The 22092-nt window shown below is 48.9% G+C and overlaps 2 protein-coding genes across 4 annotated transcripts; both read left to right on the top strand.

The window, feature by feature from the left end:
* The first annotated feature begins 3303 nt into the window (after nucleotides 1-3303).
* On the top strand, nucleotides 3304-15279 carry SYNPO2L (synaptopodin 2 like). 3 transcript variants are annotated; one of them, XM_082424431.1, is made up of 5 exons: nucleotides 3304-3731; nucleotides 4915-5106; nucleotides 5538-6052; nucleotides 9333-10875; nucleotides 14352-15279. In XM_082424431.1, the coding sequence occupies exons 1-5, from the start codon at nucleotides 3319-3321 to the stop codon at nucleotides 14440-14442; spliced, it is 2754 nt and encodes a 917-aa protein (XP_082280557.1). In that variant the 5' UTR covers nucleotides 3304-3318; the 3' UTR covers nucleotides 14443-15279. The 3 variants fall into 3 exon arrangements, with proteins under 3 accessions (XP_082280557.1, XP_082280555.1, XP_082280556.1); XM_082424429.1 differs by lacking the exon at nucleotides 14352-15279 and having other exon boundaries at nucleotides 9333-13012; XM_082424430.1 differs by lacking the exon at nucleotides 14352-15279 and having other exon boundaries at nucleotides 3493-3731; nucleotides 4955-5106; nucleotides 9333-13012.
* A 1-nt stretch (nucleotide 15280) lies between these two features.
* MYOZ1 (myozenin 1) lies at nucleotides 15281-22092 on the top strand. The gene is made up of 6 exons (XM_082424578.1): nucleotides 15281-15387; nucleotides 16570-16660; nucleotides 17584-17762; nucleotides 19748-19994; nucleotides 20374-20539; nucleotides 21582-22092. The coding sequence occupies exons 2-6, from the start codon at nucleotides 16588-16590 to the stop codon at nucleotides 21811-21813; spliced, it is 897 nt and encodes a 298-aa protein (XP_082280704.1). The 5' UTR covers nucleotides 15281-15387; nucleotides 16570-16587; the 3' UTR covers nucleotides 21814-22092.

Here is a 22092-nt window from a genome sequence, read left to right on the forward strand (position 1 = left end):
TATGTTTAGTAACTCTCCTTCTTATGACATATTAGAAACCTCTGATTTAGAGTCCTGTAGCGATTTCCTGCTGACCCCTGGCCCCATTGATTTCCGTCTTGGAGGTTCTCACCCATGACCTTTGCCGGTCTTGAGATTTGCGGAGCAGAACGTACAATTTTTTTTTAATATAATTATTCTGATGTAATGCATCTTTTTAAAATTTATTTATTTTGGCTGACCCATGGGGCTTGCAGGATCTTAGTTCCCTGACCAGGGATCCAACCCGTGCACCGGGCAGTGAAAGTGAAGAGTCCTAACCATTGGACCACCAGGGAATTCCCTTAGAACCCTGTAACGTTAAAGGGCACTAATTCTGCTTTCTGGGGTCATGTGTTCAAGTTCTGGCTCTGCAGTTCCCTAGCTTGGGCAACTTAATCTCGGCCTCAGTTTCTTTCATTTGTAAAATGAAGAGAATATGAATGCCCTTCTAAAAACTTGTTGAGAGTATGGGATTAGGTCACAAAGACTGCCTGGCAGTCTTCAGTAAAGGTCAGCCATTATTAACCGTTTTTATAGAGCGCCTTGGTTTAGATGCAGAGCACTGCCACAGCCTGATAATCTCTACTCTTAGAATGCCCCCAGCCTGTTGGAAGAGCTACAGTTCCTGGAGTAATTATTATTACCCCATTTAATAATAACAATATTGTTGCTAATATTTGTAGGATTTTTTAAAATATACATAACCTCATTTAATCCTTTCAATAATCCTTTCATTTAATAATTATTTTTTAAGCATTGTTGTGTTCCAAGCCATGTTCTTGGGTCCGGGAATACAGTAGTGAACAAACAAAAGTTCTTCGCCAATTTAAATAAGGTTTTGTAATTACATACACGTATGATAAAGCTATAAAGAAAAAGTGGGAATTCCCTGGCAGTCTAGTGGTTAGGACTCCACGCTTTCACTGCTGGAGGGCTTGGTTTCAGTCCCTGGTCTGGCAACTAAGATCCTGCAAGCAGCCCGGCCTGGGGCCAAAAAAACAAGAAACAAACAAACAAAAAAAACCAAAGTAACAAAACTCAGGCTGTTGGTTACCTCGGGGGAGGGAAAGAGAAAAGTATAATTGGGAGGAACATAATGGAGCATCAATAATATTAATAGTGTTCTATTTCTTAATAGTCACATGGATATTTACATTATTGTTATTTTCAAATAGTTCATATGTATTATGTACAATTCATTTTAAAATAAAAGTTTTTTTTTTAATAAGGAAGAAAAGAAATGGGGAAAAAGAGCACTGGTGTAAAGGAAGCATTTAAAGGGAAAAAAACATTAAATGAAGAATTTTATGACCAATGCGGGGAAAAGTTCTTGCTCTCATATTGTGCACAGTAAATTTTAGTTATTCTGAGGCACAAAGTGGTTCATTCATTGAAAAAATTGCACTTCTAGTCTTTGCTGGAATCTGTTATTAGGCATTGAGCACGTTTTAGTGAACAGGCAGATTTTTCCTGTCCTCAGGAGTGTATAGTGGAGGTCAGTGTTTCTCAAACTGTGATCCTGGGATCAACAGTACCAGTTTCACCTGGGAAACCTGTTACAAATTTCAGACCCACCCTAGGCATATTGAATCAGAAATTCTGCAGGTGGGGCCCAGCAAGCTATGGCCCTCTAGACAATTCCATTGCACACTGAAGATTGAGACCCACTAGTCTAGATTAGTAATTTGCCAAATTCAGCTAACATTTGTTGAGCGATTGCCATAAGCTGGGCCCTCTGCGAAGTATTTTCGCATAATTTATCCCATTTAACACATGTCAGCATAGGAAAGTAGGTATCCTCTGTCTTGCTTAAATGTTGCACTCCTAGTAAGTAGCAGAGTTTAAATTCATAGTTTCTTGAGAATAGAGGCTGATATGTTGCATTTTATTGGTTTCTGTATCCCCACTCTGGTTCTCAATCTTGGCTGTGCATTAGAATCACCTGCAGTGCTTTTTAAACTGGCCATGCCAAAATAACTAACTAACTAACTAACTAAAAATAAAATGGCCATACCAGCTATTAGGCCAATAAAATTAGAATCCCTAAGGCTGAGGGGCCTGAGAATGTGTGTGTGTGTGTGTGTGTGTATGTGTGTGTGTGTGTGTATAAAGTATTTGTATAATGTATAAATTTATGTAATATGTAAAATGTCATTACACATCATCTAATCATATACACAGTCCTATTTTAGGGAACCAGTAGCTTTAAAAGTTTTCCAGGTGATTCCAACATGCACTTAATTGATTCCAATGTGCAGGGTTAACTGAAAGCCACTGGTATAGCACAATGGCTTACATGTAGCTAGCACTCAATAAATGTTTGAATAGTGAATGAATGGATATTTAGATACTCTTTTTACTGATGAGGTCAAGTAACTGCCCAAGGTCACACAGCTAATAAATGATAGAACAAGAATCCAAGTCCAGTTCTGACTCTAAATTCCAAGTGCTTTCTATGACTACATCAAACACCAAGGCAAACAGCATTTAGCATGCTATCAGAGCAGCTATTCCAGGGACCTCTGTAGCCTTTAATAATTACAGCACCATAATATTATGTTTTTTAAAAGAAAGAGATCTCTTGACATAGGGCATATTCATGTAATGGAAACCTAAAAATAACTAAATATTTTATTATTAACAGGGGTTGGCATGTTTATGCACACCTATTTGTACCCACCTTTCCATGACCAACTATGTGTTGTAAGAGGTAATTTATTTCACCAAACAACGAGCACCTGTTACATCAGTCATTGCTCTGTGGGCTGTTGATTGGCTGTTACACACAGTCCTTGCCTTCAAGTTTCTCACAATCTAGGAGGGAGACAGGCATATAAACAAACCGTAATATTGGCTGAAAACTACAATAATAGAAATACGAACAAGATACATATTTTGCCCAGAGGAAGGAAGGATTAATTCTATAGGTAGGGAGTCAGGAGATGGGCAGGAAAAGCTTTATGGAACAGGCAACACTTCAGCTGGAGCAGGCTGAACAGAGTTCCTCTACATTGCACCCAGCACTGCAGTGGGATATGAATCTCCACTTTGATTAATAGGTTAATTCATACAGCAAAGGGGCACTCTTTTCTGGGGATCTTGCAATCTTGTGGGACAAACCCAGCCATTCCTTGCTCAGGAATTGAAGCCCCTGCTGCTGCCACTTTTGAATAAGCTTTGGAGGAGAGCAGTTGGGATTAGTCCATGATCCTATCAGGGAAGGCACAGTCCCTGAAAGGATGTACATTAGTTATAGAGCCCACAGAGCTAGTACTCTGAGTCCTGAGTAAAAAGCCCATGCAGGAGAATGGGAGACAGGGGAGGGCAGAAGTTTTCACTATAATTAGCTCTGGGAGTAATACAGCTCAGGGAGGGAGGGGAGTACAGCCGGTAACTATTTTGAGCACAGCTTCGATTGACAGGACATGTGTGCTGGACTGTACTGATCTCAGGGCCAAGTTGCCTGCCTGTGGTGTGTGGTGTGGGGTGGAAGGCCTAGGGCAGCAGAAGCAGGACAGCCAGACAGGCCGGACGGGGTACCAGCACCTCGACTTCTCTCCCTGGGACACTGTCCAAACTCCGAGGGCCATAGGCCAAGCTGAGAGATGGGTGCTGAGGAGGAGGTGCTGGTCACACTGTCTGGGGGAGCCCCCTGGGGCTTCCGACTTCAGGGGGGGGCCGAGCAGAGGAAACCTTTACAGGTATCCAAGGTAAGGGAGCCTATATTGAGGTTTCAGGGAAAGGGGAACCCAAGGGAACTTGGGAAGAGTCATGTGGTGGCCTGTGGGGGGAGAAGTGGGAGGCTGTGAAGAAGTGGAGTGGGGGTGGGTAGGTGGTCGAGGAAGCATGCTCAGATCTGACGGGGGGAGTAGTGTCTGAGCACAGCCTTCTTGTGGCGGGCTATTAGAAAAGGGAGTTCCTGGTTTCTGGGAACAGAGAAAAAAGGAAGACTGTGCCTCAATTTCATAGAAGCAGAGGTCCAGGGCTGGCCATCCAGTCTTTGCTCTCCTGGGTCTGTGCCTCTGCTCCAAACTCCAGGAATGTAGCGAAGGTTGTAATTTCTCTCTAACTAAATTGGTGTGTGACGATCTGAGGCTCTCACCCAGCCCAGCCCAGCCCAGCCCTGCCCTGCCCCTGCCCCAGCCTTCAGTCCCCCTCTTTCCCTACGCCAGATCCCTTCTCTCACTAGGCAAGACTTTTTTTTAGGGCTAGGAGGGTTATGGCAAGATATGACCTGTCAGATGAAGTTGTTACCATTTTGGTTTCATAGCACAGGTTTAATTTTTCTCAACTGTAAAATGTAGGTAATGATAGTACCTACTCCATAGGTACTAACTTCTAAGGATTAAATTCAATAAAACATGTAGAGTGCTTGACACTGTGCCTAACATTTAGTAAGCACTCAATAAATGATAGCCACTATTACTATTATTACTTTAACATATGTACATGTGTGTGCACACCCGGCACACATATACATACACAATCGCAATCCTTCAGAATCTGCTGGACTCCCTCCAATCTGGAGTACTGTTCTAAAATCTTGACTGTGTAGATAATGGTGCCTAGGACTCCAAGGACTAGAAGAGAACTGTTGGCTAGCATAGATATCTCCTTTGGAGGAAAATCTTGAGGGGATAACCACCGTTTCTACAATAGTACGTCCCGTCCCCCCTTGCAGTTTTCCCCATCTTTTTCATTCAGTGATTACCCTACCTCCCTTTAAAGGATGTGTTATTCTCTCAAATCTGTACCTTCTTCCCTCTAGATTGACCCCCCCCTTAACTGTCACCCCTTGTCCCTCCCCATCCTTTCTTACCCTGTAAAGTAAAATTCCATCCACACACCGGTCCCTCCTGTCCTAACTCCTTTCATTCTATTCCCCCCTTGGAGCCCTCCCTCACCTACAGTCTCTCCTCCAACACCTTCTCAGATCCGAAGACGGAGCCAGGCTGGCAGAGCAGGACTCCGGGAAAGGGATCAGCTTTTGGCCGTCAATGGGGTTTCCTGCACCAGCCTCTCTCATGCCAGAGCCATGAGCCTCATCGATGACTCAGGGAATCAGCTTGTCCTCACCGTGCGGCGGTATGGACCCCTCCCACCCCAGCCTACACCCATCCCCCTAGTCCAGGGCTTCCATTGCCTGTCTCAGCTCTGTGTCTCACTGGCCTGACTTCAGCTACTGACAAGTACCCACTTCTGCTTGTGTATCTGTGCTGGAGTACAGATGTTTGTGTATGCCTCCCAAAGCACTTGAATGTGGGTGCGTGGGCCTATTTAGGCCCCTTGCCTGTCTATTTATCATCACATCTCTCTTTAAACCCACTTCCAGTCAAAGCCTGCCAAGCAGATCTGCCTACCAGTTCATCTTCAGATCTCCACTCTTCCCAGCCCATCCATTTCACCTACATGCCAGTCCCCTCTCTCCCCTTACATCCTTCTCCCATCTCCTCCCGATCTCTCTAGCTCTCAGTCATCCAGCTCATTTCTCAAGTTCTGTCCTCTTTTCCATCCAGGGTAGAGGACGAGGGGCCTGTGCGATCTCCATCCCCTGGTGAGCTTCAGGCACTGTCACCCTTGTCTCCGCTGAGTCCTGAGCCCCCTGGTGCTCCAGTTCCCCAGCCTCTCCAGCCTGGGAGCCTCCTCTCTCCCCCTGACAGTGAGGCTTACTATGGAGAGACAGACAGTGATGCTGATGGCCCAGCCACCCAGGAAAAGCCCCGCCGACCCCGCCGCCGAGGCCCAACAAGGCCCACCCCTCCAGGAGCCCCACCTGACGAGGTCTACCTGTCTGACAGCCCCGCAGAGCCAGCACCTGGTGTCCTTGGCCCTCCCAGCCAGGATGACAGCCGCGTGAGCTCCCCATCTTGGGAGGACGGGACAACCCTTCAGCCACCCCCGGCTGAGGCCCTGCTGTTGCCCCATGGCCCCCTCCGGCCTGGCCCTCATCTCATCCCTATGGTGGGGCCTGTTCCCCACCCAGTGGCAGAAGATCTGACTACCACCTATACTCAGAAGGCCAAACAAGCCAGTGAGTGCCTGAACTCCTTTTCCTTAGTCAGGATCCTTCAGTCTGAGCCCTAAATCTAACCCTCCATAACGATACATTCCACCTACCTTATGCTTCCCTTGGATACAGTCCTGGGGACAGGTGGAGAAGGGTAATGGATAGGAGGGGAAAATAATTATTCTCACGATCCCCATTAGTTTTGCTGTTTGAACTAGAGTGACAAAAAAGTACAGGGGGCTCAAGCCAACCCAGGAACAGGATAAGTAGGGAAGTTGGAAAGGGACATGAATTGATGAAGGGTTTGCTTGTCGTTGCCATGATTTTGCTAGGCGTCAGATGGGGTGAGGGCAGAGTGCAGACATGGGTCAGGGGAGTATCTGGAAGCAGGACAGGGATACAGTGACTCTTCAGTGTTAACTGCAGGCACAGCAACAGAGCTACCTTTGACATTGCTAGTTCCATTAGGATTCCTGGGGACTGGGAGGCTATGGAATAGTCACGAGATCTCTAGGAAGTGGTGGAGGGAGGGATCTTTGGCTTCTTATCTTAGGCGAGAATGTAGGCCCCGGCAGAAAAAGCCACTTCCACTTATCTCAGGCTCTTTACTATTTTTGATGTGAGCTACAGAACAAAGTCTAAGAGTGAACTTTCTCCCTGTCTATGCCTCCCATACCCCTCCTCTAGAGACCTTTCTTGTCACCTTGGAAATCTCAGGGTTACCCCTCTAGTTCTCATCTCTCGTTCCTCCCCTCCACCATTCTGATTCCTGATCCATAGTATTTTGTGCCTCTAAGTCTGCAATAGAGGCTAAGGACGTGACAGTTTACCATCTGACATCCCTGAGAGTGTCCCATGTCCCACAAAGAAATTCCAGATGCACACCCACGATCTCATGCTTATCCCCAATTCTCATTTTAGCACCCTCTCCCTTCCCCATCATGCTGGGTGAGACTGTAGTTAGTGAGTAGCTCAGGGATATTTTTAGCCAAGCAGACCTCATTGTCCAGTGTGGTGGGGTAGGGGAAAGGGTAGGCAGGTGCCCATGTCCATCATACCAGGGCTTGTGGGGCAGCCCAGAGAAGGGAGGGGGCCAGGCTCCAAAAATAGCACAGTGAGCTCATTCAGCTGCCAGCTCTGGGGATAAGACAAAGGGGCTTTAAAAGGCGTGGGGGGTGGCTCAAACTGGTCCTGCTCCAGCCAACACTGCCTTTCTCGGCATGGAGACTTTTGAGCCCATCAGCCAAGAGCCTCTCAGCCAAGCCAGTTGCGACAAAGCCCCAAGCCCAGTTCCTGAGCTCCAGGACCCGTTCTATGCAGGTACTACCCTCCCACAGCCAAGAGAGTTCTGGAATCTAGAATGGAGGGGACTACATCAACAGTTTGGGAAGGGAGGTCTTTGGGAAAGGTCTTACTCCCTTACCCCCTCCTTTTTTTCCTTCCTCTTCCTTCTTTTCTTAGGAGTTTCACTGCCCTTTTCTCAGAATGGGCTGATGCTATGGCCACATGTCAAAGGGTTTTGTGACCACATGAGCAATGGAAAACTCATGGAGAGAGGGTGTATGTGTGAGAGAGAAGTATGAGTAATCTATGAATACATGAAAGCATGTATGTGGGAGTCCGTGGGAGAAGATATGAGTGAACAAGAAAGTGTCTGGATACATGTGCAGCTAGTGTCAAGAAAGCTTTGATAGTAATAATTACTCACAGTGGGGCTTAGGTTAAATGCTAAATTTACCTACATTATCTCACTTAAACCTCATAGCAACCCTATGAGGTAGACGTTATGTTATCATCCTTCTTTACAGATGAGGAAACTGAACTTCAGTGAGATGAAGTAACTCTCCCAAGAACCAAAAATCTGAACTAAACTATGACTCCAGTGCCTATCTCTAGTCCACAGTACTATTGTGTGGTATGAACGTTGGAATGGGTGGAATGAGAGCCCTAATCAGAAGGGAGCTTTGATATCTTGAGTGGAACGTAGATGGAATTTCAGGAATTTTTCAGGAGGAACAAGGGATCATGGATCGGAGAGTATCTGTGTCCGAGTATCTGTGTCCGAGTCAGGGTCCTAGCAGCAGGGCAGCGTTCCCGTTTCCTGGCTCCACCTCCCAGGCCCCACATGGCATGGGAAACCCTGTCCTGGCTCCCCTTAGCACACAGTGCTTGCGTGCCTGCCTGGTAGTGTCTACCTGAGCTCTCTACCCAGAAGGCTTGGAAAATAGGGGGCAGCTCAGACTGTCAAAGAAGCCCACCCCACTCCCACCCTCAGCTTGGGGGAAAGGAGACTGTATCAACTGGTGACTTTGAGATATCCTAAAGATCTGGAAGCTTTCCTTGGAGAGCAGCACTCTGGCTTTTCCTGCATCTCAGATCTGAAGCCATCCCTGCCTGTGAGTAGCAGGGGTTTGAGGCACAGAGGAGCACCTTGGATTTAGAAGGCACTTAAATTTTGCCCCAACTGTTAGTGACAGTGTCTCTGCTAGGGGAATTCTGGGAAGAAGGGCCACCTTGAGTATGCATGTATGTTTTTGTGTGGACACGTGTATTTATACATGTGTATATGAACTAGGATGTATATAAGCTAGAGTATATGGGGATGAGAGAGAAAAGTACAGATGAGAAAATATGCCCATAGCCACCTCTCCCTAGAGCCATATTCTTGTTGAAGTGATGTGTGGTGGGAGTTATTTCTCTGGATGTATATGATGTGGATCACATGATGATAGTGGAATTATGAATGAAGATCCTCATTGCTAAGGATCCTTTGTGTCCTTATTATAGGGTAAGGGGTAGGAAGAGGGGATAAGTCCCAAACTTTCTGAGAAGTCCCCTAACAGGGTCTCTTTGGTGGGAGAAAAGTGCCCCTTCTTATTTTTTCTTATCCTGGGACCTGCTTCATGTCCTTGCCTGCCATGGGAAGTAAACCCCCTTCTACCTCAGCCTCACATTGCCAGCCAGGAATGGAGGGAAGCAGGGGAGGCATGCGTGTGGTGTGGGTAAGAGCAATCTCCTGAAAGATAGGAGGGAAGAGAGGATAGGAGGAGAGCTGTGGTCAGAGTGGTGTCAGGGCAGCCAACTACCCTCTGCCTTCCCTTCAACTGTCCTTGGTTTCACCTTTCACCTCCACTCTGGCCCCAAGTTAGAGGACTTTGCCAAAGGCAGGAGAGACCTTGTGGGTCAGGCCAGTGAAAAGACCAGAGGTGGGAGGCCTGAGGGAGCTGGCTGGGGGGGCGGGGGACGGGTGAGAGCCTTGGGGAAGAGAAGATGCTCACTGGCCATTCTCTCCTCCTCTCCTCAGAACTGCAAAGGGCAGAGAGCCTCCAAGAGAGAAGTGTGAAGGAGGCCAAGACCAAATGCCGGACGATTGCATCCCTGCTAACCGCAGCCCCCAACCCCCACTCGAAGGGGGTACTGATGTTTAAGAAACGTCGGCAGAGAGCCAAGAAGTACACCCTAGTGAGCTTTGGGGCTGCCGCGGGGACAGGCGCTGGGGAGGAGGACGGCGTCCCTCCGACTAGTGAGTCCGAGCTGGACGAAGAGGCCTTCTCCGACGCCCGCAGCCTCACCAACCAGTCCGACTGGGACAGCCCCTACCTGGACATGGAGCTGGCCAGGCCGAGCTCAGGCGCAGCAGAGGGCCAGGGCCCGGAGCTGGGAGGGCAGCTGAGTGAGGCCTCTGGGCGAGGGGCCCAACTCTTTGCACAGCAGCGCCAGCGCGCAGACTCCAGCACCCAGGAGCCGGCCGGGGATGGTCCAGCCGCCACGCTCAACGGGCAGGGCCTGCAGTCACCACCTCGGGCACAAAACGCTCCGCCAGAGGCGGCTGTGCTCCCATCCAGCCCTTCGCCGGCCCCTGCAGCCAGCCCCAGACCTTTCCTCCCTAGCGGTGGAGCCTCTACCCCAGCTCCAAGCATCTTTAACCGGTCAGCTAGGCCGTTTACTCCGGGCTTACAAGGGCAGCGGCCAGGTACCACCTCGGTTATTTTCCGGCCCCTGGCTCCCAAGAGGGCAAATGAGAGCCTGGGAGGCCTCAGCGCCGTCCCACCGCCTTTCCTGTCCTCTCCGCAGGGGACCACTCCTCTGCCCAGCTTCTCTTCAGGGGTTCCCAGCCACGTGTCAACCCCCGGTTCCCCCAGCACCCCACGCTCCTCCGGCCCCGTGACGGCCACCAGCTCCCTATACATCCCCGCCCCCAATCGTCCTGTTACACCAGGCGGAGCCCCAGAGCCCCCCGCCCCCTCTAGCGGAGCTGCCATGACCTCCACCGCTTCTATCTTCCTATCGGCGCCTCTGCGACCTGCTGCACGCCCAGAGGCCCCCGCCCCTGGCCCCGCAGCCCCTGAGCCCTCCAGCGCTCGGGAGAAGCGTATCTCCGTGCCAGCTGCTCGCACCGGCATCCTCCAGGAGGCCCGGCGTCGGGGGACCCGAAAGCAGATGTTCCGACCGGGAAATGAGGAGACGAAGAACTCGCCCAACCCGGAGCTGCTATCGTTGGTGCAGAACCTGGATGAAAAACCCCGGGCTGGGGGTGCGGAATCTTGTCCAGAGGAAGATGCCCTGAGCCTCGGGGCTGAAGCCTGCAACTTCATGCAGCCACCAGGGGGCAGGAGTTACAAGACGTTGCCTCACGTGAGAGCTAAAACCCCGCCTCCAATGGCTCCCAAGACCCCACCCCCTGCGACTCCTAAGACTCCACCCCCAGTGGCTCCCAAGCCATCTTCTCGAGGGTTCCTCGATGGGTTAGTGAATGGGGCGGCCCTTTCGGCTGGAATCCCTGAACCACCAAGGCTTCAGGGCAGGGGTGGGGAGCTGTTTGCCAAGCGTCAGAGCCGAGCGGACAGGTATGTGGTGGAAGCACCTGGTCCTGGCCTTGGCCCGCGGCCCAGAAGCCCTTCTCCTACCCCCTCCCTGCCCCCTTCCTGGAAATATTCACCCAATATCCGTGCCCCACCTCCAATTGCTTACAACCCACTGCTCTCACCCTTTTTCCCCCAAGCTGCCCGAACTCTCCCCAGTAAGATCCAATCCCAAGGGCCTCGGGCAGCCCCCAAGCAGGGCATTAAGGCTTTGGATTTCATGCGGCACCAGCCCTACCAACTTAAAAGTGCCATGTTCTGTTTTGATGAGGTTCCCCCGACTCCTGGACCCACCTCCTCAGTGCCTCCCAGAACTGCCCGAGTCCAGGAGATCCGCCGATTTTCGACTCCAGTGCCCCAGCCCACTGCAGAGCCCCTGGCACCCACTGTGCTTGCCCCCCGAGCAGCCACTACATTGGATGAGCCCATCTGGAGGGCAGAGCAGGCCTCAGCCCCTGTCCTTAGCCCAGCCCCTCCTCCAGAGTCTCCCAGGGGTCTTGGGGCCTCCCCCAGCTCCTGTGGCTTCCAGGTAGCCAGGCCCCGGTTCTCAGCTACTAGAACGGGATTGCAGGCTCATGTGTGGAGGCCTGGGGCAGGCCACCACTGAACAGGGCACGGCTCCCAGGACCAAGGGGAGGTGGAATATCTAGTTCCTAAAGTTGCTTCTACCCAACCCCCCTGCCCCCGCCCCCGCCCCCCCTCCTTTGCAGGCTAAATTTCCTCCTGCCAGAGAATGTTTTGGAGTTGGTGTCCCATCTCCCAGCTTCCTCCTGACTCCTAACCTCCCTGCTGCTTTCCAACCTATAATACTATCTTTGCTTTGGTGTCTGTGCTTCTCTTTGTAGTTCCTTGCCTGGATCTCTGTCTTTAACTCTGTCTCTTCACCTACACTCCTCCACTGGTCTCCATTTCTCTACATTTGTGCTTTTTTCTGTGGGCCTTGTTTTAACAGTCAATGAGAAAGACACAGAGAAGTTACCACTGAGACCTCAGGCAAGAAGCTCACCACCAGACAGGCAGCAAAGGGACTGAACTGACCCCTATTTGCACGAAATCACTTGCTGCTCCTCACTCTTCTTTCCCAAGCTTGGCTGGCATTTTCCTAGGCGTGTGTGTGCAAGTGTGTGCGTGCACACAGATGTGCTCTTCTGTCTTAGGCAAGAGTAAGGGGAGCGGTCTAAATAAAGACCCAATCTGGGTCTTACCCTTGCACTAATGAAAGAAGAGTCAGTTATCCTCACATAGACTGTCTGGTGGGGAGAAAGAGACTCATTAGAGTTAAAGATCATCGTCTGTAGCAGGTGTAGAGCATCGGGTGAAATTCATAGAGTATGAGGAGACTCGAAGGACCAGGGCAGTTTGTATGGGTTGAGTTATACCAGCTAGACCAGGAGTAGAACTAAGAATTCTGTTCCTTGGGATTTCAGAAAGTTAGCAACTTGAGAGGCCCATGCTGAGCAACAAAGCATCCAAGAAGTGAAAAGAAAGAAAGAAAATGTCCTCTGAGAACGAACAAATCATTGGCTTCATTGTCTCATGAACTTAAGACAGAAAGGAGAAAAGAACCATGATGTGGAAAGTGAGGTAGAAACCAGGAGCAGAACAGAAATGAATGAAATTGATCGAGCCTCAGAGAGAAGCATGGTGAGGGAGAATACAGTGTTGGTAGAGAGTAAAATTGGATAATAAGAAACCAATCATGTACAAAAGTGGGATTGGGGAGAAATTTGAGGGAGAAGAATGTATTTGTTAGAGTGAAGGGGGATGATGGTGGAGGGATGCGAGAGTGTGTGCTGAGTGTTGAAAGACAGGTATCTGTGCTACCTCCTTTGAAACTGTCCCTCTGTCTTCTGCAGCTTGTCATAACTACCTGAGAAAGGGCAGGGAAACACCCAGAGCCAAAACCTCTTTTTAGTTCCACCCCATCCCTCAAACCCTAGTTCTTATTTCTTTCCAGCTTCAGGTCCTGATCTCTGATCCTAGAGGGACATGGACTCCCATCTCACCATGACCACCACTAGTCACGTTTGCTGCTTGATCTGGAAATTGATAATTTCCTTTGCATATTGAGTGTGAGTCACAGTACTTTGGTTTGTGCACAAGAATAAACTTATGCCCCATATCTTCTGTTGTTGTCATCTCTTCTAGTTTTATACCTAAATCCTTGTCTCCCCTTCATCTTCTCTAATTCATTCCCCTGATCTCCTGATTCCTGATCTCTTTTCTCAGTTCCTACCCTCCTGTTTTTTACTGTTTTGCCCTTCACCCCCTGGTCTTTTGCTCTTCTCTACCAATTCTGTCCTGCTCCAATGTAGCCACCTCCATCACTCCCCCAGTTCTCTCTCTCCAGATTCTCCCCTTCTCCATCCCCTGCTCCATACTTCTCAGATGAGGCCTCAGCTTACAGAACCTAGACAATCTGGAAAGGCCCTCTAAGCCTTTCGCCATCAACATTTCCCAACACCCTGGAGGAAATGAAGGGAAAGCAATGGCTGAAGTTGAAGGTGGGGTGAGAGAGGGAAGAAGGAGAGAGAGGGTGGATCAGCATGGATTGAGACTAATAAAAAAGATAAGGCACTGAAAGGCGGCTAGAATTAGACTTCTGAGAAGGGGAAGTTCTGTTGCCCCAGTTTTACCAGCAGGGGGCAGATTTGTGCCAATAACCAGGCCCATGACCCTGATTCTCCCAAATATGCAGCCTCTCAGAATTTCAAAGGAAGGGCTCAGAGAGCCTAGGCTAAATATTCTGTCTTCATTCACTAGGTAGTTTTAGGTACTCAATCATAAGAGACCAAAATTTTGGTTGGTTTTTGAGGGGAGGATGGTAATGATGATGAAATCACCTTTTGCTATTTATGTTTTTTCATCTAATTGCTTCTTTGGGTTAGGAGAGAATGGAGAAAAAGGACAAAAGATGAGGAATCTGGAGGCTAAACTGGTATGGGCAGAGGCCAAGTAGAGGGGAGCAGGGCGACCTTTCAGCCTCTAACCTGAACCTATAAAGTTCAGGATGGGAAAAGGACATGGTCAGGAAGAGTGGGTAGCTCACAGAGGGACAGAAAGGTATTCTGGGGACTACAAAAGCCACTTCCTAAGGCAGCCACAACAGGGTGGTGGATACAGCAGAGGTGCAGCAGCTGGTTACAAAACCTGAGCAGAAGATGGAGACGGATCCAGGATGTTCACGCAGCTACTGAGGAAGGTGCCGGGCAAATGACAGGTTTCCCTGGAGGGGGCTCTCAAGCTTGTGCCCTTTCCCAGAGGCTTCTCTTGACCAGTGTGAATGGGACAGTCCAGATCCTATGGGGTGTGTGCTCCCTTTGAAGAAAATCCCAAGTAGGAGCCTCAGAGAGTAAAGCCCTGGCAGGTCAGAAGCCTATGTGTACCCCTTCAGGGAGAAGTGACATCTGGGACTTCCCTGGTGGCGGCCTCAGTGGTTAAGAATCTGCCTGTCAATGCAGGGGACACGGGTTCGAGCCCTGGTCCAGGAAGATCCTACACGCCACGGAGCAGCTAAGCCCGTGCACTACAACTACTGAGCCTGTGCTCTAGAGCCCGCGAGCCATAACCACTGAAGCCTGTGCACCTAGAGCCCGTGCTCCGCAGCAAGAGAAGCCACCGCAATGAGAAGCCCACACACCACAACGAAAAGTAGACCCTGCTCGCTGCAACTAAAGCCTGCGTGCAGCAACGAAGACCCGATGCAGCCAAAAAGAAAGAAAGAAATTAATTAATTATTTTAAAAAACAGTGACATCTATCTAGCAGAGCAGGCTAAACTGAGCACCCAAACAGCAAATGGGGATGAAAAGGCAGAAACTGGTCAAGTCTTCCCCCACATCATCCCTGATAGCCTAACTACTGGATTTGGTTAATTTGGTCCCTTATGCTGCCAAAATCTGGCCCTCCCAAAGGAAAGACCAGCCTATCCAGGAACTTTCAAAGGGCAGTTCCATTGTGAACAGAAATTCCCTCCCCGAAACATAGCATCTTAAACCCTCCCAACCCCCAAAATGCACCCACATGTCCCTCCAGCTCCAGCCTGGATTGTCTCTGAATGGCTCTCCAGACACATTCTCCTGGTTCTCACTTTCCCAGTCCAAATTCCTATTCACCACTTGCTGCCTGCTTCCTCTCTCCCTCTCAGTTTTCAGTTTCTCCCTGAGTGCTTCTTTGGATCTCAGCCTCGAGGTGCCAAAGAAGAGGAGTCCCTGGGCAGACTGATCCTTGGCTCAGACAGCTTAGTGAGAGAATTCTAAAGGCCTTTCCTCCCCTTCCTGAGCCTCTGGGCAAGGAGGATGGGACCTTGGTTCCAGGGTCTCAGTACCCCTGTGCCATTTGAGCTGCTTGCGCTCATCGTCTCTATTAATAACCACCCTCCCTCCCCCATTGCCAGTGCTGCCCCCACGCCTGCCCAGCTCAGGTTCTCTAGTCACAGCAGCTCAGTCCTCCAAAGCTGCTGGACCCCAGGGAGAGCTGACCACCGCTTAAGCAGCCGGTAAGTCTCCAGCTTTATAGTCAGAGGGGCTAGAGCCCACTCTGCTGACTGCTGTCTCTGTGTCTGTAATAGTGACCCTTGATCCTGGGGGGAGCTGCCCAGCTCCTCCATCTGTACTCAATTCCCAGTTGTCCAGTTCAGGGGAGCCACAGAGAGTTGGAAGGAGAAGGGCCCAAGAGGGTGGGGGGATTGGAGATGTTGGGGGAGGCACTGGAGGAATGAGAAGGCGGTCTGAGAGGCTGGATAGAAAACAAGAACCTAGTTGGGGCTGAGAGAGGTACAGGGAGAATCTATTTAGCAGTTCCTGGACTCTGGCCTCAGCAGACCCCACTAAGCTAGTAGAATCGCAGATGTGTTGTGAGACAGGACTCAGCAGAAGACATTTCGCTGAGTGCCAACTTCTGTTAAGGAGGGGCTGGAATCTGTATCTTTTCCCAGCTTGTCCCCCTCCACTGCCAGATCCTATGATTATGTTCCTGTCCTCCCTGAATTCCCCACTGCTATGATATTGCTGAATTGACATGCATCAAGATTGACCTCCCTCTCCACTCCAGGTCTGGGGGTTGGGGAGTGACTGAAACGGAGTGGGAGCACTGCTGTCACCTCCCAGGCCATGATCCAGCTGGCCCGGTGGAGGGGCAATAACCTCTCCATCCTATGGAGAATGTTTCTGGCTGGATCTCCTCAACCCTGGCAGAACATTTTTTCTGCTCCCCGCCCCCCCCCGCCCGCCCCGCCCCGCCGCCCTGGGGCTTGGGGAAGACTGAGAGGCCAGAGCTTGCAATGATAATCCCAGTCTGGGAGCCCCGTACAAATAAAAACTTCGAATCATGCCAAACCAATGAAACCTGGGTGCATTACCTGACCTGTAAGTAATGTGTTTGTTTTACCCCCAGGCCCCCCTAACACATATTGTGTTCCTAAGCCCTGCACCAGCTCTATGTAAAACAGCTGAAAAGAGGTTGGTAGAAGGTAGGGGCAAGGGGTGCATCTATATTTTCTGCCCTGCTTCCCAAGAAGAGAAGCCCTAAAGCAATGGTTTTTCACCTTTTAGAGAAATATGTATTTCTTTAAAAAAATCGAATGAAATTTTGCTCCCTGAAGTCCTTAAGCAGTGCCTTACTGTAGACACTCACCCCAGTCCCTGTCCATCCTTCACCTCCTCCTTCCCACCCGATCCAGGCTCCATCCACCTCCACAATGCCACTCTCAGAGACCCCTGCCCCCAACAAGAAGCGGAAATCCAGCAAGCTGATCATGGAACTCACTGGAGGTATGGCATGTGTGCACCTACCTAGTGTGGGACTTCTTATTGAGAGTATCTCTGGCCCATGAGTCCCAGAAGTATCATAAGGTTATATGTGCCTTAAGGTGAAGAGATAAGGAGAGACAAGAGGAATTTGGGGTGGGGGTGAGGTTTGCGGGGGTGGGGGGAAAGGGGGAAAGGAAGAAAGAATTCAACACTGACTACTCACCCTTCCACCCTTTTCACCTTGTAATCTGAGACAGTAATACCCATGTCATGTTACCCAGCACAGGTCCAAGACAACAGGACCCACAGGTCAGTGAGGTATGTTTGAGAAGAAAATATGTATGATGGAGACTGGCACAGAGTAAGGTCTCAATAAATGGTTAGTTTCCTTACTTCTTTCCCCAGAGCTAAGGATCCTCGTATAGGCACTTAAAATGGAAAATTGCTCAGGCATTTTTCCTGGGGGTGGTAGGAGTACAGCAAGTGAGGAGCTCTCCCAATACCTAGAAGCCATTTGCAGCCAGTTTACTGAGGGGAAGAGAAGGCAAAGGAGTTAAGATAGGAGTATATATTTAGAGGTGGCCTTTGGGCTTTCCCCCGTGCTATAGTTTCCCCAATGACCTCCATCTATGATGTTTCTTTACTCTTTTGCCCTGTACCCCATACCTTTTACCCCATTCACCATCTTCACCCCATTCTAGTATCCCCACTGTCTCACTCTGCACCCCATTTCCCATGCATTCTCTCCAACTCCAAACCCAGGAAATTAAAATCCCTCATAAACTAGACAGAATTTGATCAGACATCACAGACAGCATCTGCTTCACTCAGTGATCTCTGCTGGGACACACGCACTTAATTAGTTGTGGATGGCAGCTTCATTTGGAGCTAGAAAACCCTACTTTCCTCTTTCCCTTGCCTCTGCCTCCCCACCTCCCTGAAAGGTGGACGGGAGAGCTCGGGCCTGAACCTGGGCAAGAAGATCAGCGTCCCAAGGGATGTGATGCTGGAGGAGCTGTCGCTGCTCACTAACCGGGGCTCCAAGATGTTCAAACTGCGGCAGATGCGGGTGGAGAAATTTATCTATGAAAATCACCCTGATGTCTTCTCTGACAGCTCAATGGTGAGTTCGTAACTTTACTGCTCTCAAAGCCTCGTGCCTCTTTTGACAGCTTCTTGGTAGGCCCCGCCCGAGTCTCCAAAATATGACCAACCTCCCCTCCCAGCTAATTTATAAGCTCATTAACCCCCCAGATACACCGAGCCCCCAATAGCTCCAGGGTGAATTACAGCCCACCTCTGAAACTAAATCTGTGTCTTAGAGCTGGTGAGGCAGGGTGGGGAGTCCACACCTTCAAGGAGAAAACTCCTTCCCAGTATGGTTAAGTATTAAAGATAGGATTACCAGATAAAACACAGGATGCCCAGTCCTATATTTTAAAGTTGAGATACACACTAAATAAGCTACGAGGATATATTGTACGGCACAGTAAATAAAGCCCATATTTTATAATACCTTTAAATGGAGTATAGTCTATAAGAATATTGCATCACTATGTTGTAAACCTGAAACTAATATAATATTGTAAATCAACGCTACTTCAATTTAAAAAAATAAAGTTGAGATATACACAGATAATTTTTTAGTAAAGTATGTCCCATGCAATATTTGGGACATAAATTTTTTTTTAAAAATTGAAGACACTTAGGGAATTCCCTGGTGGTCCAGTGGTCTGGTGCTCTCACTGCCAGGGGCCTGGGTTTGATCCCTGGTTGGGGAACTAAGATCCTGCAAGCCACGCAGCATGGCCAGAAAAGAAAAGAAAAGAAAAAAAAATTGAAGACACTTAGTTAAATTTGAATTTCAGATACACAATAATTTTTTAATATAAGTGTGTCCCATGAAATATTTGGGACATGAAAATTAAATTAAAAAATACAGGACACCGAGTTAAATTTGAATTTCAGATACATGACGAATACTCTCTTATATCTAAATATATCCCATGCAACACTTAGGCATATTTATACTAAAAAAGTATTATTGTGTATCTGAAATTCAAATTTAACTGGTATCCTGTGATTTTTTCTTTTTGCAAAATCTGGCAACCCTAGAAAGAGGTGAGTGAATTTTTATAGCCATCTCTTCTTGAGCCATTCTTTTATCTAAAGGGTCAGTATAAGGACCACAGATGTGGGGACTGAAACCATGCTTTAAGGTCCTACGTCTCCTAGTCAGGATCATTCTCCAAAGAGAAGTAGAGATTGGAGAGGGACCAGGCACAAGATATTTCAGCTGAGAAGGAGGGGATCGTCTCCATTTCCTTTCTTCCCCCTCCACCTTTCCTGGGCAGCCAGGGGAGAGTGAAAATAGATGCCTACATGGGGCCAGGGGCAGGAGTGTCTGCCATTGGCCTGTATGTAGGAGCAGAATAAAAATGCTGAGCCGGTCATATCTAACTTTAGGAGGCCAAAAGCCCTCCTCCCTGCCTGTGTCTGGTTACACTGGGTGGAGCATGGGGGTGTGTTCGGTGGGTGGCCAGGAGAGCCTCCTGAAGGAGTTGGCAGGGTTATTTTTAGGCTTTGGGGATGGATCCAGTGTTGCCCTTTGGGCTTCCCTTCCCCCTACCCACTACAGTTTCACTGTCAGGAAGTCCTGGTCCAACAGGCACCAAGAGGAGAAAGGGAGAGGAAGAGGAAGAGAGAGAAGAAACTTTTATCTGTTAGACAAGATGCAGGGGAGGAGCAGAGATCTCTCTAGTTCTTTAACTTAAGGCTGGGTTCTCCATGCCAGCCCCAATCTCTCAAATCTAAGTTGAGCAGAACTCTTGGTCCTCTACCTTGGTAAGGAGGGAAAGGGGATTTCGGAGAATGAGTTGCCCCCATCCTAGATGTAATTCGAACTGAGCCAAAGAGGTTGTATCCCTTAAGGAGAGTTTAATTTCTCTCAGTCAGGCTATCTGCTAACCATCTATTGGACGGGGGGGGGGACGGTCTCAGACGATTCAGTGTCTTCTGGTTGTCCATTGTCTCTGATCACCTCCTACTTGCTATGGTATTCCCCGTACCCATTGCTAACCTTCCCCTTACTTTGTCCTTTCTTTTCAGGATCACTTCCAGAAGTTCCTTCCCACAGTTGGGGGACAGCTGGGTACAGCTGGCCAGGGATTCTCCTACAGCAAGGGCAGCGGCGGAGGCCAGGCAGGGGGAAGTGGCTCTGCCGGACAGTATGGCTCTGACGAGCATCACCATCATCAGGGCCCTGGGTCTGGATATGGGGGTACAGGTGGTCCTGGGGGCCAGACTGGCCGAGGAGGAGCTGCTGGCACTGCAGGGGTTGGCGAGACAGGACTAGGCAAGTATCCTCACCCAAGAATAATGTGTCTGGTCTCTAGAGCAGAGAAATCCCCAGGAATGAGGCCTAGACTGGGTGTAGGAAGCAGGAGAGGCCTGTTGAGATAGCCTGATGGACTTTCTGGGTCCATAAGGATACAGAGACGTGTCTATTCCACCCAGAAGCCTTGTCTCTCAGTCACCTTTCTAGCCTTTCAGTTTGTATCACAAATCCGACTCCAGGCTGTCATTATTTCACAAACCTTATACAATTACCAAGATGTTTTACCTTCGGTCCCTGGCCCCAGCAACTTCTCTAGCGCAGAGCTCTGAGACTAACTTCCATTGGCTACTAACTGCTATTATTTGACTTATTATTATTTCTCTCCCATGGCTGCCAGACGACCAGGCAGGTGGAGAAGGAAAACATATCTCTGTGTTCAAGACCTATATTTCCCCATGGGAGAGAGCCATGGGGGTTGACTCCCAGCAAAAAGTGGAACTTGGCATCAACCTGCTGGCCCACGGGGCCAAAGGTCATCTCCCTCAGTATAAGTCCTTCAACAGGTAAGGGGGATGGGGAAGGAACCTGATGCATTCCAGCGTATGGCAACATGCCCTTAGTTGGAATGGAGACTGGTTCAAATGTTTCAGGAGGATGAGGAGGCATGGGAGGAATTTGGGGGCCGCAACTGAAGGCTTTTGGTCTTTCCACTCTAGCTCAGAGAAACAGCATGGTATGATGAAGGAAAAATTTGCTAGGAGGCAGGATCTGAATTTTAGTTCATAGTTATTAGCTGTGTGGGAAAGTCACCCTACTTCTGAGCCTTGGTTGCCTTGACTGTGAAATGGGAATAATATATTACACATTTAAAGGCTTCTTGAGGCTCCCTTCATTCAAGGTTACAATTCCATTACTGTCCTTATAGTATAATTCTATTTTTCTTTTCTTTTTTTAATTGAAGTATAGTTGACTTACACATTATATTAGTTTCAGGTGTACAACATAGTGATTCAGAATTTTTATAGATTACGCACCACAGCAAGTTATTATACTATTGAAGATTCTATTTCTTTATACCCTACTTTAGTAAGGTTCAAGTACCTATCCTTTTGGAACTGGGCTTCTCTAGACTGTGTGAAAACAGGACAGGGAAGCCCTAGAGAAGTGCTTTTGCATTTGGTCCTAAGGTGCCTGGATTTTCCAGGAAATGTTAATTCCTCTCATCCAGGGCACGCACTATCCACTGGAGGTGGGGTAGGGGTTTTGAGGGGGGGTCTCTACATTATAATATAAGGTAACCTCAGACCCTTGAGTCTGTAGTGTTTGGGGTAAATTTCTCTGAAAATGTGACTGGCTTGGGTCACAACTATCCATGAGACTCTCTATCTAGTACACACTAGACTACTTTTCTCATTTTTAGCTTTGGGGAAACAAGCAAACCAGAAGGGGGAAAGGAGTACTAAGGGAGAATAAGAATAAGGAGTGCAGAAGCAATCTGAAACTAGAATTCACAGACTTCCCCATCCTCAAAACAGTGTAACATCTCACTGACAAAACTCTTTCTTTTGTTCTGGTTTTTAATTAAATAATGTGTCCCCTTTTCAGGACAGCAATGCCTTATGGTGGATATGAGAAGGCCTCCAAACGCATGACCTTCCAGATGCCCAAGTTTGACCTGGGGCCCTTGCTGAGTGAACCCCTAGTCCTCTACAACCAGAACCTCTCCAACAGGCCTTCTTTCAATCGAACCCCTATTCCCTGGCTGAGCTCTGGGGAGCCTGTAGACTACAACGTGGATATTGGCATCCCCTTGGATGGAGAAACAGAGGAGCTGTGAGGTGTTTCTACCTCTACTTTGTATCAAGTTTCCCCTCTGGTTTCATTTTGGAGAGGGAATGCTGAGCAGGATACCCCCACTGAAAATCCAGTATCCTTGTGGGAATGGAGGGAAAAAGAAAGGGGAGATCTGCCCTTCCATCCTTCACTCCAAGTCCCCACTCCAAGCATCTTTTCTTACCAACTCAGAGCTCCCCTTCCACTTGCTCTGTATGGAACCTTCTCTTTTATGGAATTTTCTCTGCCTTCGGTAACAGTTAATAAACTTCAAGGAAATGAA

This window comes from Balaenoptera physalus, assembly GCF_965194825.1.
Source record: "Balaenoptera physalus genome assembly, chromosome: 14".
In the NCBI taxonomy this organism is placed as follows: domain Eukaryota; kingdom Metazoa; phylum Chordata; class Mammalia; order Artiodactyla; family Balaenopteridae; genus Balaenoptera; species Balaenoptera physalus.

Excerpts from the sequence above, each read along its gene's own strand:
- SYNPO2L (XM_082424429.1), top strand. The coding sequence starts at position 3,319 with ATGCAGGAGAATGGGAGACAGGGGAGGGCAGAAGTTTTCACTATAATT. Across the intron at positions 3,732-4,914 it reads AACCTTTACAGGTATCCAAG|CCCTCCCTCACCTACAGTCT; the intron begins GTAAGGGAGCCT and ends CCCCCCTTGGAG. Across the intron at positions 5,107-5,537 it reads CTTGTCCTCACCGTGCGGCG|GGTAGAGGACGAGGGGCCTG; the intron begins GTATGGACCCCT and ends TTTTCCATCCAG.
- MYOZ1 (XM_082424578.1), top strand. The coding sequence starts at position 16,588 with ATGCCACTCTCAGAGACCCCTGCCCCCAACAAGAAGCGGAAATCCAGC. Across the intron at positions 16,661-17,583 it reads GATCATGGAACTCACTGGAG|GTGGACGGGAGAGCTCGGGC; the intron begins GTATGGCATGTG and ends CCTCCCTGAAAG. Across the intron at positions 19,995-20,373 it reads GGTTGGCGAGACAGGACTAG|ACGACCAGGCAGGTGGAGAA; the intron begins GCAAGTATCCTC and ends CATGGCTGCCAG.